Source organism: Chamaea fasciata, unplaced genomic scaffold (assembly GCF_029207755.1).
Source record: "Chamaea fasciata isolate MVZ Bird 193981 ecotype frontalis unplaced genomic scaffold, bChaFas1.0.hap1 SCAF_2, whole genome shotgun sequence".
NCBI classification, from domain to species: Eukaryota; Metazoa; Chordata; class Aves; order Passeriformes; family Sylviidae; genus Chamaea; species Chamaea fasciata.
The window spans coordinates 97,751,054-97,768,824 of NW_027094087.1; the positions used below are offsets into that span (position 1 = coordinate 97,751,054).

Here is a 17,771-nt window from a genome sequence, read left to right on the forward strand (position 1 = left end):
GAGCTGAAAGCCGTGCTTGTGTCTCTGTGTGTGTGTCTGTGTGCGTGTGCGTGCGTGTGTGTGTGTGTGTGTGTGTGTGTGTAGCTTTGTGTGCGTGTACGCGTGTGCGCGGGGAGGAGGAGAGCTGGGCGATGAAGGGAGGGGAAGGAAGCCGGGGGGAAAGAAGAAGAGAGAGAGAGAAACGCGGAAAGCGGCAAAATGACATCACCGTCATTTGCATAGGCGCGGGGATAAAACCGCCCCGCCAGCGAGCGCCCTTTATACTGGCGTGCGGAGCGGCGGCTGCAGCGAGCGGCGGGACTGAGCATCACCGCGCGGCGACACCGGTGGGTCCCGCCGCACCCCCCCGGGTCCCTCAGCACAGGCAGCATGAACCCGGCACGGCTGCCGGGGGGGGACCGCGAGCAGGGCAGGGCAGGGCGCGGGGGCTTTTGTCCGGGGGGGTGGGAGGGAGGCAAGCAGGAAGGGAGGGGGCTATTGTCCGCGTGGGGGTATTGTCTGAGGGCGCGCTGCTGCAGGGCGGTGGCGTGCGAGGCGCAAGGCGGGTATGTTGCCGCCACGGGGCTCTATTTTTTAATTAGTTTTCCCTTAACGAGTTAAAAACGCGGTCAGAGCCGGGTGCGTCCCACCTATTGTACTCCGCCGCGCGCAGATACTGGGAGCTTCCCACGGTGGAGGCTGGCGGCGAACCGCAACGCCGGGGTTGCTGGAATATACAGACACTTCTAAAAATTAGTGATATTTTAAAATAAGTCGGGGGTGAAGCGTTTTACTTGCAGCGAGCTGGAGCGTGCGGCTCCCGCGGGTGCCCGCGCTGGGCGCGTTGGGCGCGGCCCCGCAGGCAGGGGCGCCGCGGGGGCCGGGCAGCCCTGGCCGGGGGTAACGGGCTCTTCCCTCCCCTCCGTGCGCAGAGTCACCTGCCAACATGTCCGACAAGCCAGACATGGCCGAGATCGAGAAATTTGACAAGTCCAAATTGAAGAAGACAGAGACGCAAGAGAAAAACCCGCTGCCTTCAAAAGAAAGTAAGTGAGGGCAGGCGGCAGGGAAGCGCAGGCACGGAGGGAGGGAGTCAGGCAGGGAAGGAGGGAGACGGGCAGGGAGGGAGGGAGGAAAGGATGAAGGGAGGGAGGCGGGAGGAGACAAAGAGGGGCGGCAGGCGGGAGCCGGGGGTGCGGCGGGTGTAGGGTGGAGGGAGGATACACGGCTGTGTCTGTGCTAGACAGCGAAAACCTGAACCCACCGCCTAGCAGCGCTTAATTTACAGTTATTTACACCCTGGTTTGATCTGTATCTAAAAATATACATTTATTTTAGCAATTTATAGCAATTGTTTTGTGAATGCATTTCAGGTTCTCGATTTTCATTTCGTTTTCTCCTTTTCTGTTTTTTTTCCCCCTTTTTAGCAATTGAACAGGAGAAGCAAGCGGGTGAATCGTAATGAAATCTGCCCTTCCAAATTATGCACTGTACATTCCACAAGCATTGCCTTCTTATTTTACTTCTTTTAGCTGTTTAACTTTGTAAGATGCAAAGAGGTTGGATAAAGTTTAAAATGACTGTACTGCCCCTTTCACATCAAAAGAATAGAGAGAACTACTGACACTGAATGAAGGCGCTGCCTTTCCCTCTGCCTGTCTGGCGTTGGTCCTGGTGGCATGAAAGAGCTTGCATGTTGATGAAAGAAGAACTTGGGTGGGACTACAGTAAACTAGAGTAACACACGAATAAATGCAAAGCTGTACCAAGGTCCTGCGAGCTGTAAAATGCAGTTAATCGAGTGCCATTTTTTTTTTTTTTTGTTCAAATGATTTTAATTATTGGAATGCACAATTTTTTTAATATGCAAATAAAATGTTTTAAAACCTGGATGGTATTTATGTCCTCTATCTGGAGAACTGTATCAATGGATAAGAAGCATAAGAGCCGGTACTGAGACACAGGATACTATAAAACCTTTGGAGATGCCTCAAACATCAGTCACCATTCTCTTTTTTTTCAATATGTGTGCTCACCAATACATAAATTTGTGATCCTCGAAGCTAGTTTTTAGACAGATTTCAGTAAAAAATTGCATATCTTAAAATTTATCACCATGTGAGTATATCCCTTTAAGTATTTCTTTTATGTAGAGATTGATAAAGGCAAAAAAATCGGGCTGTATTTATTGCTTTGCCCCACCCATAGCATAGCTCTTTTATTAAGAACCATTCTGTACTGTTGCAGAGATTCAGCCTCGGTTGTATAAACCCCTAATTAGTTTGTTTAATAATTAAGGCTTGTTATTTTGATACGGTATTTAAAGGAAGCTGTAACTTGAATTTTAAGTCCAAGATTGAACCTAAGGCTTTCAGTTTCGTAAGCATTTAGTGGTTGATGTCCCATGGAAATAGAAATAATTTTGCTACTATGTTGCTCATGTTTTAAACAATGTCTTTTAACAGTCTCCTTGATCCTAAGAACTGGTTTCCAAGTTTAAAAAGCTACAGTCTTCTTAAAAATCCAAAATGTACCATTTGGGGACAAAAACGTTGTGGTAACTTCTAAAATAAAGATCGTGATAAATGTGGCAATGCAAATAGCCACACTCCATTTCTGGTTTACAGCAATTCTTTCAGGCCTGGGACAGTTTTTGGTTATTTTTCTTCAAATGACTGCGGGTAAAACCTGTGATCCAGGGAGATCAGTAGGAGTTGACTTTAGTAGTCATGAATTTCATCAGAGTGGAGTGAGTAATGAACATTCTGGGAAACAAAAATGCTGTCAGATAACCTGTAGGAGGGTGGTGAGCGTGCTTCTGCAGTGCCTAAGTTTTATCTTATGGATTTGAGGCTGCATTAATTTCAGACAGTTCCTATAAAGCAAAATTAGTCCCTCTGGGGAAGCTTGAGTTTTGATGAGGCTGCCGACTTGGTGGGGTCTAGCTGATTTGGGATTTCATCCTATCGCTGCTTCCTGGAAGCATCTGACTGCAACAATATGCTGTCCTTGGGTTTACACCATTGAGGGCAGTGAGGCTCCTCTCCTTGGAGATTTGGTGGATGTTTGTGCTTCTGGAGGGTGGGAGCCAGAGGGGTGCCACGTGCTTGTGGGGACAGCTCCCAGCCCCCAGCAGTGGAAAACTTGCAGAGTTGAGTGTTTGAAAAAAATCTCATTTCCGGCTTGAGATTTTTTGATGCAGTCCATGAGAAGATTTGGGAAGTCCTGGTGCCATATAAGGACCTTCACAGTAATTTAAGGTGATGAGTTCAGGAAGGAAATGAACCATTTCTTGTGCTTGTTTAAGCTCTGATTTTATTCCCCATTTATAATGGGAAAGATGGGAAACTTACAAGCTGAGTTTCTGAAAAGTCAATTAATCAACTCCCAGCTACTGATCTTTATCAGGTAACATGGGATGTGACTTGGTGCAGAAGTGTACAGTATGAGCTGCATGGGCGCAGATGAGTAGAAGCAAGTGCTTGCTTAGTGTGGATTTATCTATGAAAAAAAAACCAGCAAGATGTTTCTGAGGGAGGCAAAGCATGAGGTATACACAGCTCTGTGTCAGTCAAGGAAAGTGCATGCTGTAATACAGCATAGTTCAGCAAAAATGTAATGAGTAATGAGGCCTATGACTTCAGAACTGCACGTCCAAAGTGATCAGTGCTGGTCAAAGGGTACCATCAACTGCAACACGAGGTGGTGAGGCTCAGGTCTGTTTTCAGGAGATAAGGCAATAAGCCACTACTACTGTTATAGCTCTGTTTCTGCCATCAAGGACTGAACAAAATTACAAAATCAACTGTGAAGAAAACCTTCCAGGTCAAATTCAGGGATTTCTGTCTGGAGTCTATCATCCCCTGCTTTGCACCTTGTTCAGCTCTTTTAATACATTGAAAGAAAATTTTGGCAGGTCTTTGCCATGCTTTGCATAGGCAGTACTGAGGTGGTCACATCTGACACCTATTTCATGGCAACGCACTTGATGATGTGAAACATGAAGGCTTGGAATTGATTGTAATACTCAGGACTGTGTCTGGACTGGTTGTTGCGTGTTGTCAATAAAATCAGTCTCTTCAGCTGTCAGTCTAGAAACTTTCATCAGCCACAAATTAACTAGAAAAAAAATACAACAAAACCTGGTTATGAAAAAGGGTCATTAGAAAGAGAAACATATGGGTTTTGATCTCACACTCTGTGCAGGCACAGTTTGCCAGCCCTATGAAACTTATGGTGTCTAGTGTCACTGCCTCCCCACCCCCAGCTGAAGCAGCTCCTCCGAGGTGATGTGGTGAGAAGCTATGCCCTCCAGTACTGAAGCAAATTCTTCCTTTCTCAGTATTCCTCAGAAGATTTTCTCTCCCGTTCATGCATGTCCCCAGATATCATTAGCTATACATATATTGGACAGAAAGCATATGCTAACCATATCAAAAATAGATCGTCGTGGTATTAATTACAGAAATGTGGACACTTCAGTGTAAGCATTTTGGTCTTCTGGGCTATTTTTGTGCAATGTTGAATGTGTGATAAAACACCACTTCCCCTAGTAACCCTTTACTTCCCTAGAAACAGTGTAGAAATGAGCAGTTCCTACTGTGTATTGTGATCATATATGGCTGCCACATACATCTGCTGCACAGCAGAATTTTATTAATAAAGAACCCTGCACTGCTCCAAGCATCATATAAAACACAATGAGCACATGATACAGTGTTCAGTGCAATAGTTCCACTGGGCTGATATAAAATGGGTGTGAAGAAATAAAAAATGCAGCTCTTGCTTATTTGTTGATATACAGTAGGACAACAATGCAAAGCAACCTTTGTCAAGCTTGGCCTCTCTTTGAGATCCTCTGATGTGCCACCTTTGTGCATTTTCAATTAGAACAGGCAAGGCAATCAAATTCTAAAAGAAAGGGCTACTTTGTTAATTCAGAGAAAAAGAATTGCAGACAGCATTTATTCATTATTTTTATGCTGTCTGGCAGTTTCATTTGCTAGTGTCCCTGTGATATGGTGATTTAAAAAAACCCAGCACACTGTGCTTTACCATACACACCTGTTTCGAAATTCTGTGCCTTAATGACAGGAGTCTATTTTTCTCTCTGTTTTAAGCTGAAGTTAATGACCTGAATTCCATTATTGCTTTCACTGGCTTTTAAAAAAATGTCAGAACCCTCTCTGACTTCCTCTTCTTCCTGCTTAGAAAGAAAAAAAAAAAAAAACCAACAACAAACCAAAAAACACCATAGTGTGTTCTCAGAGATGCTTAATTTGCCTCTGGGTTAATGAGCTCTTAGCATATTGGGAGCAGAGCAAAGATAATTTTTTCTCCTGTTTCTACAATCATGACAATTACAACATTGGTTTTTCTCCTTGTAATCAAAAACTGGAGTTCTCGGGAGATTTTTTGGTCTCATGGAGCTTGGGCTTTATGAAAACTGTCAGGCACAACAAGATTCAGGCAACGTTATGGGAATTGGCAACTGGGAGGTTCTGCAACCACTGCTCCCTCACAGTAAGTGGATGCTGATGGCTAAGCAGAATCAAATACAGACCTATAGCCTTAGTTTAAGGCCATAATATGCAAAGACTGGCACAGTGAGATGAGTAAATATGTTTGTTTTTTTTTTTAAATTTACTATTCCTGTTACCTCAGGTTTTCTGATAGCTCTAGATTTATTTTTGCCTAACATAGATTTTCCTTTCAGCAGTATTTTGGAACTGATTGAGTGGATTTACTCCAGCTTAAAAACATTTCCAGCATTTGAATAGTCCTCAAATATTCACCACATGTCCCATCAATACATTGTTGTGAAAAAAAAGTCATCACTACATTGACCAAGCTCTTCTCAGTGATGAAGAAAATTTTCCCCACTATTGTAATTCTCATCATTTTATCTTTGGCATGTGGTCATGGGCTTGAAATTTGGGCCAGGAAAAAAAATCTCATGTGATTTTTAGACATTGCAGATTCCATGAATTTGAAGTGCTCTTTGCTTGCATGTTATGGTCAAATATTGACTACACTTACCACACTTAGAGATAGGTTTGAAAATGGAAAGAAAATCCCCCCAAATCAAAACAACTCCCCCCAGTAAATACCAAACCAAGAAGAGGAATGCATTTGTGTGTTTTGTAATATCTGCCATGAACAATTTAGTTATTCCTAGTATCTTCTAGTGGTGTAAAACTACTACAGTAACATTCAGGTCTCTAAGGAAGTCAAATGAACTTGCTGAAATCTACTCTATAACTAAAAGTATGAAATTCAGACTCTCAGATGGTTCAAATCTTACCTAATGTATTTTGCAAGTTTCCATAGATATTACTTTATGTTTTATTTTTCATAATGGTGCTTCCTTTCCATCTGACATATAACTATATATGTTATGGTTTATATTATTCAAGTTATTATTCATTTTTAAATGTTTTGAAATGGATATATACTTCTTCAACCATCACTTGAAGTTTTGGAATTTATCTTTAAAGCCTTCTGCTCAGCTAGATTTTGATGTAAGATAATGCAGAGAATTGTGGAGCTGCATAATAATCAGAAAAATAATTTTTTGGATTAGTTTTTCATTCATCTTAGTTCACCTCACCTTCTTTGTATCATGTGGCCTGTACAAGAAAATTGAGCCAACAGAAAGATATTCTTCATCTTTCCACCTAAACTGGACACTGCCTCTAACAAACGCCACTGACCCCCCGTGCAGTGTGAATAAAAAAGTCCATTCTTTGCGCTGCACATTTTTCTTGATGTTTAATGTGAGAACCAGTAGTGGGGAAAAAGAGGCCATTGCAGAGTGACATCCACAGACCAAAAAGTGGACATGACCCCAAGCATCCACATTGCCAAAGTGGAAACTATCTTCAGCATGCTGAGCACCCACCAGGCTCACAGCAGGTTTACTCACACCTTTTTAGGTTCTTGTGAAGGGGGACCTGGTGGCAGGTCACCCACAGTGTCATCCTGTGGTGTGCATTGCTGGCAGTATCACAGGATGGCCCCCAGAGGCAGCCCCAGGGCAGCCCCAGGACAGCAGGGACTTTTGTATTTTCACATTTCAATTCATCTTTCCCATCACTTCAGTCACAAAGTTTCAACCATACAGAGTAGTAACACAAAATGCTTGAGCCTTACTAGAACTAGGCTGGAATGCAGACCAGCCATAACCTTACGGTCCCAGCCCAGTGATGGCTTTACATCCAAAGAACAGGGCAAACAACTCATATGTAAATCCATTACTTAAAGAAATTAATGACTAGATTAAGGATACTACAACCTGTATGAAGGCTTTTGCTGATGGGGAGCCTGATGCCTACCTCTTCAAAAAATCTTGTCCTTATGCTAAGCCAAAGGCTAGAAGGTCCCACAAAAAGCTATCATAGAGGGCATAACAAAATGACTTTCATGAGAAAGCAGTAAAAGATGAGCTTCATACAAAAAGTCCTATTCCCTAGCAGGAGCAAGAAAAACAAGGAATTGAGTTGGTGAAAACATCAATGATTTTGCTGCCACTATTTTGTTTCAGAATGAATTAAGAATAAGAAATCTCCTAGTAGCTGAGCTATACCCCACGACTCTGACATGTTGGGGCAGAACAGATGGATCCCAGACAATCTCATCTCCATAGCTTGCAACTACAAAAGCAGCTGATGCTTGGATCATGCAGAGAACATTGCTCCTGGGAAGAACTTCACGTTTCTTTAATTTTTTCATTATTTTTTAGCAATTTTAATTACCACTCTGAGATACACACAAAAAACTGCTGCCTGCTTTACTCGTGGTAGCTGACTTGCCAGCATTTAGTGGAGGGGGGAAGGGGAAGCCCTGAAAATTAATGAGGCTAAAAATGACACCACTTCTCAGCATGAGGAGTTAGAATGATGCCAAGAGGAATACAGGTGAAATTCTGGGAGACATGCATCCTTTTACAGTGGTCCATAGTCTGTACATATTCATACATGTCTGCTTCCTTGGTGCTTTGCTTGTAAAGTCATCCCTGCTGCGTGTGGGAGGTGTGGGTTACACTGAGAAATGCCAAAGTTGCTCTTGAAGTCCTTGCTGCATTTTAAAGGTTAAAACTAGAAACAGACTGGCATTCTCCTAAAGGTCTTTAAATGGAAGAGCTGTTTAATCACATGCACTGCAGCACGAGTAGAGCACTGTCTCTTCTATATCATTCTCAGCTGGAATTTTTGAGCTGATAGGCACAGAGTTTCTTTTCAGCAAAGGCAATGCTGTGGCATCTACAGTTCGCTCTCTCCAAGATTAAAAAAAACCAAACAAACCCAAAAACAAACAAAACAAAAACAAACAAAACAAAAAAAACCCCCAACCAAACAACTAATAAATAGTGTTTTGAGACCAGGAATTGTTTCACACAGTTTTTAATTTGGTTGCCTAGAAAACTTCTAAATGCACATTTAGGGCAAACAGTAGTGGAGCAGTTGAATGCTCACACCTTCCAGTGAAATTTCCCTCCTTGCTGAAGCAAAGTCCCTTTGAAATGCCAAGGTGCTGAGCAGGTGTGGTTGCCTTAATTTCGTTGAGTTTTCTAGATATGAGGCTATTTTTCATTTGAGTGTCTAATTAAGGGTAATAACATAGTTTTAGTCCCATGCAACTCTCCTCAGTTTATGATATTAGCTTGTATGGGGCCTCCCAGCCCTCCCCTCTGTTGCAATGAACACTTCTCAGAAGGAATGGGAGTATCCCCCCTCTTTGCACAACATATGAAATGAAATCACATATCTCAAGGCTTTCTCTTCTCACTGTTTCCTTTCACATATTCTAATTTTTCATGGAATCCTGCCCTAAATTTGTTCTCCGCCACCTAGATAAGCACCCTAGTAATGCCACCCTTATATGCCTAAGAAGTTTGGTTTTCTCCTTGGTCCTCATTCATCAAACCCAAGCTGTGACCCCTGTCAGCAACTACTCCCTGCTTCAGATCATATGTCTGACTCCACTATATGGTCTAATAGTCTGTCAGATTGCTGGGAATCTTCAAATTGCTCACTCCCAGCAGGAGACTTCTGCCAACTTTTTGACAGTGGAACTCTGTGAAGTACTTTTTGCCTGAGAAGGCTGTGCCTTTAAACTACTGCCAGCAAAAGCTTCGCTCTTTCCTTTTCCTTCTATATGGAGTGACCAAAACTGCTCCTCAGGGCTGATCCAGCAGAGGAAAGAGCTGCATGCCAGCAAACGGGAAGGGTTAGGTGCTGTGTAGGCTGCCTACCAGGAAGAAAGAGCTCGTCCCTAACCTTTATACAGTCCTTCCTCTTGTTTGTCTTGGCTTCAAAACAATAAATTTTAGATGGTGGCAACGAGCTTGTTTATTTCTAGTGCTAAATTCCTAGACTTATCCTTTTTCACACTGCTAGCCAGCAGTGGGAAGGTTAAAAATGCAGTCAGTTACCAGTGGCAACATACCAGTGTTGTAAATCCTGCCCACACATCTTCAGATCTACTGACATTTGAAACATCTAGGTCTTTTCTGTTAGCTATGCCAGTGTAATTATGTCTTGGTATAGCTTTTTTTCCTACATGTCATCTTTCAGGAGTGCTCAGATAAGTATATTTGAAGGATATAAATAGAAGGAGAAAGAAAGAAAGAAGGAGGCTGAAGTTACAAAGAAAGAAAGGAAGCCATTGCAAATACTTCACTGGGGTGTTTGAAAAAGCAATATGACATATTAATAGTTGCAATTTAATAGCAGATTACTGATCCCTTGAAATTATTTGAGATTGTTGCCTGTGAGCTGCAGGACAGGCTGTGCCAGTGAAATCAATTACATTTCATATCAGTACTGTATGCTTATCTTGCACAGCAGGGAGGTGGAGGTGCTGTACGTCCCTCTAGTCAGCAGTGCTGTAAGCTAAACAGGCTGGATGTAGTGGAACTGGCATATATGCTAAGGAAAACGTGTGAAATCTCCATGTGAAGACCAGTGAGTCATTGCTGCTTCTCTCTGCTTCTCTTTAGAGTCAGCAGGGAGAGGAGAGAGCTTTGCTGTTGGTCAGGATTCAGCTCAATGCAAAACTGGCCCGAACGAACATGAGAACCTTTTTGTTTATAGTGCACACACACACACAAGCAAATGAAATTTCCAAATGGAGTGTGTTTCCAAATGCCGAGAGAAAAAGGCTTTACTGTTTGGTCAAGGCCTTTCTGCCCTGATCACTGCCTTGCTCAGTAGCCAAGACCACTGCTGTTTTCTGCAGGACTTTGTGAGAGTCCAGCCCAGTACAGGTGACAAAATGGAGCCACAGGTGATGGGAAGGGCACCCCCTTCAGTTGGATGTGTCCAGGGAAGCAGCAAGTCTCAGCTGGAGCATGGTCCTTGGCAACTTTCTTCTGCACAGAGCTTTAGAAGAGGGCAGGGAGAGAGGGTCATCCCTTCATGCCCAGCTCTGGTAAGTGATCTTGAACAGTTTGTTATTTTTATCACTTCCTGCTGGCCCAGAGACAGCAAGGATGGGGCTACCCAAGAGCACTGATTCTCCTGGAAGAAGAGAACATCTCACTCATCATCCTTCACAGAGAACAGTATCCAAATATGCACGTGGAATTAAAGGCAGATAGGAAGCTGGAGTACCATGCAGTAGTTAACATGTTTTAAAATTTCTTTTTACTATATTTTTACAGAAGTAATATAGCTTAGATCAGTGCTGTATTATGGGCATCTTAATCACATGTGTCTTCAAGCATGGTATCCTTCTAAAATGCTATTGTTCTTAAAAGAAAATGGGCCACCAGAGAGAACAAAGTAATACAAGCTTATGATTAAGAAGCAATCACTAGCAGTTTATACCCTTTTCCACTCCTGTGTGGAAGACTTTTTATGGGGTGGGCATGCTCCAGGCTGAGAAAAGGTGGCAGTAACCAGTGGAACTAATCACAGGAGTAAACACCACAACAATGAACAAAGATCCAGCAGTTGTTCTCTGTGCAGATAAATCAATTAATTATGTGATCAAGGCCTGCACTTTGGTCTTTGCCTATGTGAATTATTTATAATGCCATGCTGAATTTCAGCCATATACACTTAATTCGTTCAACAGATGTAATGAAGTCTGAGAAATTATTCTTTGTGATATGAATGTATGTTAGTGGGCCCTTATAGATTGCTTCTTCCATAGATGCAGAGTACAGATTTTTAATCTGGTGATGGACTGTCTGCTGCCTTCAGCCATTATTCTTGCATTTGACAGTAGTGAGGCCATTTTTAGAAATCTAGTACAATTTATCCACAGTATATTTCTTGCCTAAAAGGGCCATATCACATGCAGACTTTCCTTCTTAATATGAATACCAGTATTTCCAGTGAGGTAGTCAAATATACTTTTGCCGTTCAGAACATTCAAACATTACAGCACTCAATAGTGCACTCAATATCTCCAGTGTAAGCTTTCAGGATCCCATTTATTAGTGTACACTGTACACTTAGGACAAATTATATATTTAGACAAAAATTGTCTCTTAATTTGCATATACCATTCTTGGTAGTATTTTAAGAGTTACTATGTATTTGACCCAGCTCACAAATATTTTTTATGTTAAAATATGCTACAGTTTTATCTCAACAAACAAGAAGATACGCAGCTAGCTACTGCAGACATCTCTGTTGGCATTAAAAGGGAACTTGTCTGCTAGTTTTGGTCTTTAAAATTGTACAAAAGTTAGATCACCAAACCAGCTTAATGGAGAAGATGTGGATTCCCTTATTAGAAGCTTTTACTGCACTCTTTTTTTTGCAGGTTCCATTTCAAATACTCAGCTGGACTGACAGCATGGATGGCTCTGCAAATTGAGCTTGGAGGAACTGTAAATTTATATCCACACCTAGTCTTGACACATCATTTACTGCCTGATATTACTAGATTTGGTTAGGGAAAGAAAGGTGCCTACACAGACAGACTTTTCTACAAGCAGAAGCAAAAGAATGTTCCTTTGGTGGGAATAACCACCATCCACACTCCTCATCAGCATCCCTGTCTCTCAAGATTGAGGAAGCTGGTCCTTGTTCAAGAGCAGCCCTTTTTTCTTCCTCATCCCTCAGCAACCCACAACACACTCACTAAAATAAGGAGGCAGCCTGAGGCTGCACTGTCATTGCTTAGAGAAGTATTTAATTGATAGTTTAAGGTTTGTCTGGGGCTAGATAAAAGTTAGGAACTCAACAGACACATAAGATGCCACCTTCTATTTCCTCCAGGTCCTACTATGATCCTTCTTTGCTTTTTACACAATTCCATCATATGTGCATTATCCCTTAAGACAATGAAATTTTTTTTTAAAACCCCACACTTTTAACTCAGTCAGTAGCTAAATTGACAAGAATATGCATGCTTTACCACCTTCAGAAAGCAGGTATGAATATATGAGGATTAAATGAAAATTAAATGAAATGGTTTTATTATTATGACTTTTTTAATTAATTTCTCAGTTGTGACCAGTGATTCTGCTTCACAGTAGGAAGTCATATTTCAGCAACAAATTTATAGGGCTGGAAATGAATTACTGCCCTTTTTCAGTGCTATTTTACAAGCCTCTAATTTCACCTCTATTTTCTCACTTATCCTCTTGTGGGTGTTTTGGTTAGTTTATCTTAATGGTAAACATTCAGTCATTTTGGAGCAATAGTGCAGCTTGTACCATACAAATGTACACCTTTCTTATGCAGTATTCTCTGAAATATTTTCTTGGTATAATTTCAACTGGTGAAAACATTAGCTGGAATTTCCACAATTTCGAAGATAAAGTTTGGGACAGGGCAGTGCCTTGTTTCCTCTTAAGAAAAGTGCAATTTGTGGACATTATTGGTTGATTATGACTTTAGAGTTTAGAAGCTTGGTCCACTTTAGGGAAAGCAATCTTAGTAAACACATTTTAAAATATGTCTCTCATAAATCCCCCATGAAATGAACCAAATATCAAGGTCTGTTGCTGTCATTAACTTCTTGTTGTCTTGATTTTCTTCCAGTAACTTAAAAGAACACTAAAACGTGAGAACGGCTGATCTCCTGTACAAAAGGATCTAACTGATAGTTTTATTTGGCTTTTCCCCCTAGATTCTGTGCAATTGTTTTAGCAGGGATGTTTCATATGTTGAATGAGTTCTGTATTTAGGACCATATGTATGTAATCTCCACAGAGAATTAAAAGTTCTGAGTATGGAATACATAGTTATATGAAGCATTTATAGGGTAATACATAACCTTATATACCCAGTGTAACATTTGCCTAGCCCTACTGCCTTTATGAATATAGTTTTCTTCCTACTTTGTCTTTCACTGTTTGAGTTTATTCCCATATGCTTCCTGATTTACAGTGTTTCACACTCTGCTTCTTTGTGTTAATCTGTAAGGACAGACTCCAGTGCTGAAAGTGAAGGATCCCAGAGCACCCACGCAAACAGACTTGAGGGAAGGGACTGTCGTGCACATCTTGTAATTAAGAAATGTGCTCAGAGTGTTAACAGCATCAACAACTGATGTTTCTTTAAAAAAAAATCTTAATTATGCTGCCACTTCTCTTGTTTAGAGAGCAAACTGGCCTGAGTACCTGGACTATCTCCTACAGTACATTTATGTCAGCTTTTGGAAATCAATTAGTATGCACAGGTGGGGACAGATCTGCAAAAGCATCCACTTCATTTGGACATGTATGCACTCAAACCCTCTCTTTTAGTAGTAGCTCCAGTTGTTCTGTACAGTCATTCTTAAAGGACTGGACCCTTAAAAATGGGGCTCAGGGCAAATTTGAAATAGCAGATCCTATGGAGTCTACCACACTCTTTCAGGCAGTGTGATCTTTAGGTAATATGGTGGCTTGGGAAATAAACATCACCTCACCTCTTTCAATAGGTAATTCAATATAGACTTTTTTTCAGTGTGTAGCTAGGTTAATTTTTGTCTATTCATGAGATGCTCAGCTTGTTGTTTTTTGTTTTTTTTTTAATATAGGGCATTCTCAGATCCCTCTACTTTCCCCCTTTGTTCACAGTTAGCAAAACTCCCAGTTAATTTATGACATCATGTTACTTCTGACAAAAACTAGCCCATGTATTCCCATTTTTGGTGAGTTTTTACCTGAAGCTTTCCGATCATTTTTGTTCTCATTAGCTGAAGCAACAGACAGGTATCTCCATGATGGCTAGGAACTGATTCTGTCAGGTGTGGGAGGGAAGCAGGGTGAGAGGGACTGGGGCCCTCCAGCAGTAACAGAAGCTGGACACCCTGTGAAGCCAATGTGCCTGCAGTGTTACTGCATCTTTCCACGTCTGCTGAACCGGGGTTTCCTCTCTCCTCCTCACTTTGTTCTCTGAAGGTGCTAAACAGTCAGCAAGAATTTTGTTCTTTTGGCTACTGTTAAGATGAAGAATCTGGGATTCTAGTCTTGCATAAATAATGAGTGTACTTACATAAGGATACTCATAGGAAGCAACAGAGAGGGGAGAGCGGCTGCTCCCTCAGCCCATATTGTTCCTGTATGTTACCTGCTGGGTTCATTGTTAGATGTAATGTCCTGCTCTGCAACAGCTGAAAGAGAGGCTAAGTATGACAGATTTATTCTCAACCTCCCACTAAGACACTAATTCCAGTTTCAGCAGCTATTTGTTCCCTTGCCTTTAGACTGTTCCTTCCTAGGTTTGCCATGCCCTACCCTTCCCGCGATGCAGGAAAGCAGAGGGGAACAGGGACTCCACAGGAAGGGAGAGGGGGCAGCTTTTGGAAGGAGCGTTCTTACTCCAGAACAGCGCGGTTGGGTGTGCTTTGCACCTTCTCTGGGCTGCTAAGCATGTCATTTATCCCCTGTGAGAAGCTCTCCTCGGGTCCCCCTCCCACGCAGCCACCGAGACTCGGTGACACGCGGTGACCGCCTGGGCAGGACTCGGAGTACTCAGTTCCCTGCCGGGGGCAAGGCGGGAGGTGCGAGCTGCAGGAGCTGGAATTCCAAACTGCGCCACTCACGATAAACAGCAAACTGAGCCTGCCATAAGGCAAGCAGATGGATGTGGTGCCCTTTGGTTCCTTTCAGCTACAAAAGGAATTTTTTTTCTCTTGAGTCACGCCTAGCAATGGTACAATTATTTTTGGACCACCACCAGGGCAGCACTGATATGATGGTCGTTTCTGTGGTACAACTGCTGGCCATTACTTGTGGCAGAAATATAAAACAGTGTGTTTAGACCCATTGCTTTTTATTTTTAGATGTTTGTCCAGCTTCGTTTAAAATTTTCTTATTGCCTAGTAAGACTGCATGAATCTGAGTGCCCAAACTGAAACACATTAATGGACTCTGAATCTTGATAAGCGCCACAAAGATTGTCTGTCAAAGATAATCATGTAAGTCTGTGGGGCATTCCAAATGTACTTTTTTCCAATACTTTTGTCCAGACATCTGGGTATATTTCATAGACACTGCTGCCTATAGTTTTGTACTTTGAAAACTATTACCTTTTTTAGTGTATTACTCAAGTAGTAAACTGATATGGAGCTCATCAATATTGATGGGATGTTGATTTTTGCATTATTTTATGTACTGATTGTATTATTATGTGTTTGCTGTGTAGCATTTTTAGAAATGGGACCCTAGGATGCATCTTGAGTGACACTGTTGGAATGGCTGGGTGAGGTTCCAGTGTTTAATTTCGCTGAGGTCAAGGGACTAATTCTTAGGCAAAGCAATGAGTACGTATCTGAGGCTCTCCATACTGTTAACAGTGAGAAACATTTTCTTTTAAAAGGCAGACACCGGTCTAAGATTTTCCATTACTCTAGGCTGTACATAGCTGCTGCCATCTCCCCCATCCTCCTGTACTCACTTCTATATGGGCTACTGCTTGCATCCTTACCTCCAAATGAAGTTTACTGCTTTATAAGAAGCCAGTGACACTTCTCTGCTTCTGTGGTCCCATGTGAAGGTGATTTTACTCCAGAACAACCCATTAGGAGATGTTATGTATTGTGACTTTCATCCTTTGAGGGAACTTATTTGCCTGACAGGTGATGACAGAAAATTTACTGGTCTTTCTAAGATCTACAGCAAACAGGAGACAGTACAAGAGACTCTGGTGCTGATTTTCGGGGTACTTGAACAGGATTGTAAAGCTGTATTTTCTCCTCATCTCCTTGACACTCTCCATTGTGACATATGGTCAGCATTTGACATGGCCGCAGCTGAGCAGCTCCCCATTTAGATCTGGGCTGCATCTGCCTCCAGAGACTCAGGTGGAATGTGAGCCATCTGTCTAATGCTAAATGCAGAGACAGCCCAGGGAATGTGCCCTTATATGACTTTTTATTTTATTTCCTTTAAATAAATAGATTAATCATTCTTGATCTTACAAGTTTGAAAACAATGGGGGGTTAGAAACTACATCTGGGAAAATGTCTTGGGGGGCTCCTAAGTACATTGACATATGGGAGCAAGTCCAGTGGAGAGCAACTAGGGACTGGAGCATATATCATACAGGAGGAAAGACTGCAAGAGCATCTGGGTTTGTGCAGCTTGGAGCAAACCCAGACTTAATGGGACATTAGAGAAGATACAACCAGGCTTTCCACCTACAAGTTACAACTGGTGTGTATTAGAAAAAAGCTTATGATAATCAGGATTGTCAACATTGAAAGCAGAGGGGACCTCCATCACTGAAGATCCTCCAAGTTCCAAGGGCTCTGAGCATCCAAATGCAAGCTTGGCCCTGCTTTGGGTGAAGTGTAGGAGCAGATGACCTACAGACCTCCTTTGCAAACTAAATTATTTGATAGTAATTTAGCACATGGCATGAAGGCAAGAAACTAGCAGCTGTATGCTAGGGGAGAACATGAGCACAGCTCCTGGGCAGCTGAAGCCATACATAATTTATATCATAGGATTATCATGGCATGAACTATTTCCCTGCTCTTTAACCAGGTGTGTTACTAGACTAGCAGTATCTGATCAGATCAGTGCTGCAGTGGTTCTTGTAATGCGTTACTTGGTTGTGGTTTGCCAGTCATTCCTTTTCTCCAAGCAGTGATATGAATATTGGTAACGTGGAGACTATTTTGGCAGTATTTGCATCAGGCAGGCAATACTTGGTCACATAACCAATGCAGCTGTGTCCGTATCTTGTCATGTGTAACTGTATCCTCCTGCAGTGACTATGGGTACAACTGAGCATTTCTTCAACTTTCAGCATTTAAAAGCTTTTGAAAATATTAAGGTAAACACACGTATTACTTGCATTTCAACCTTCTTACCCAATGCATTAGCATAATTTTCCCCCTGTGCAGTCCCATGATGACCATCAATTCACTGCCAGTGGCAGGGACTTCCTTCAGACTCTGTCTGAAACAGGGAAGATCCACCAAAGGCCTCACATACCCATAAAGCTAAATACACCCTTTCCTGATTGAGGCTACAAACCCAAGCCTGTACACATATCAGACACTATCTTTGACCTATTTGCTTCTGCAGATATCCTTGTCCCAGAACCCAGAATGCTGTGACCTTGCAGAGTCACTTACCATTTGATCGAAATTTAAGAGACATTTGGCTGGAATTTACTCTCTCTTGCTCTCTCTCTCTCTCTCCTGCTCTCATGACCTCTCAAAACTCTCTCCAGCCCTGTTTTCCAGAGCTATGCAGAATAAAACATAAACCAAAAATATTATGTCAGCCAGGCTAATGTTTAAGTATTAGGTTTAAGAGTTCACATATGAGAAGGACATGAAATAATGGAGTCAGAGGATATGAAAAGGGAACCTTGGACATGCTGGGAGAAAAA

General features: G+C 42.0%; 1 protein-coding gene and 1 long non-coding RNA gene across 2 annotated transcripts; one reads left to right on the plus strand and one right to left on the minus strand.

Annotated features, from left to right (window-relative positions):
• The first annotated feature begins 218 nt into the window (after positions 1–218).
• On the plus strand, positions 219–1,869 carry TMSB4X (thymosin beta 4 X-linked). The gene is made up of 3 exons (XM_066176825.1): positions 219–326; positions 912–1,025; positions 1,407–1,869. The coding sequence occupies exons 2-3, from the start codon at positions 926–928 to the stop codon at positions 1,439–1,441; spliced, it is 135 nt and encodes a 44-aa protein (XP_066032922.1). The 5' UTR covers positions 219–326; positions 912–925; the 3' UTR covers positions 1,442–1,869.
• On the minus strand, positions 1,787–17,558 carry LOC136285535 (uncharacterized). The gene is made up of 3 exons (XR_010719481.1): positions 17,512–17,558; positions 5,044–5,185; positions 1,787–4,098 (listed from the first exon to the last, which is right to left on the minus strand). It is a non-coding gene; the product is annotated as an uncharacterized lncRNA (long non-coding RNA).
• Positions 17,559–17,771: the final 213 nt, after the last annotated feature.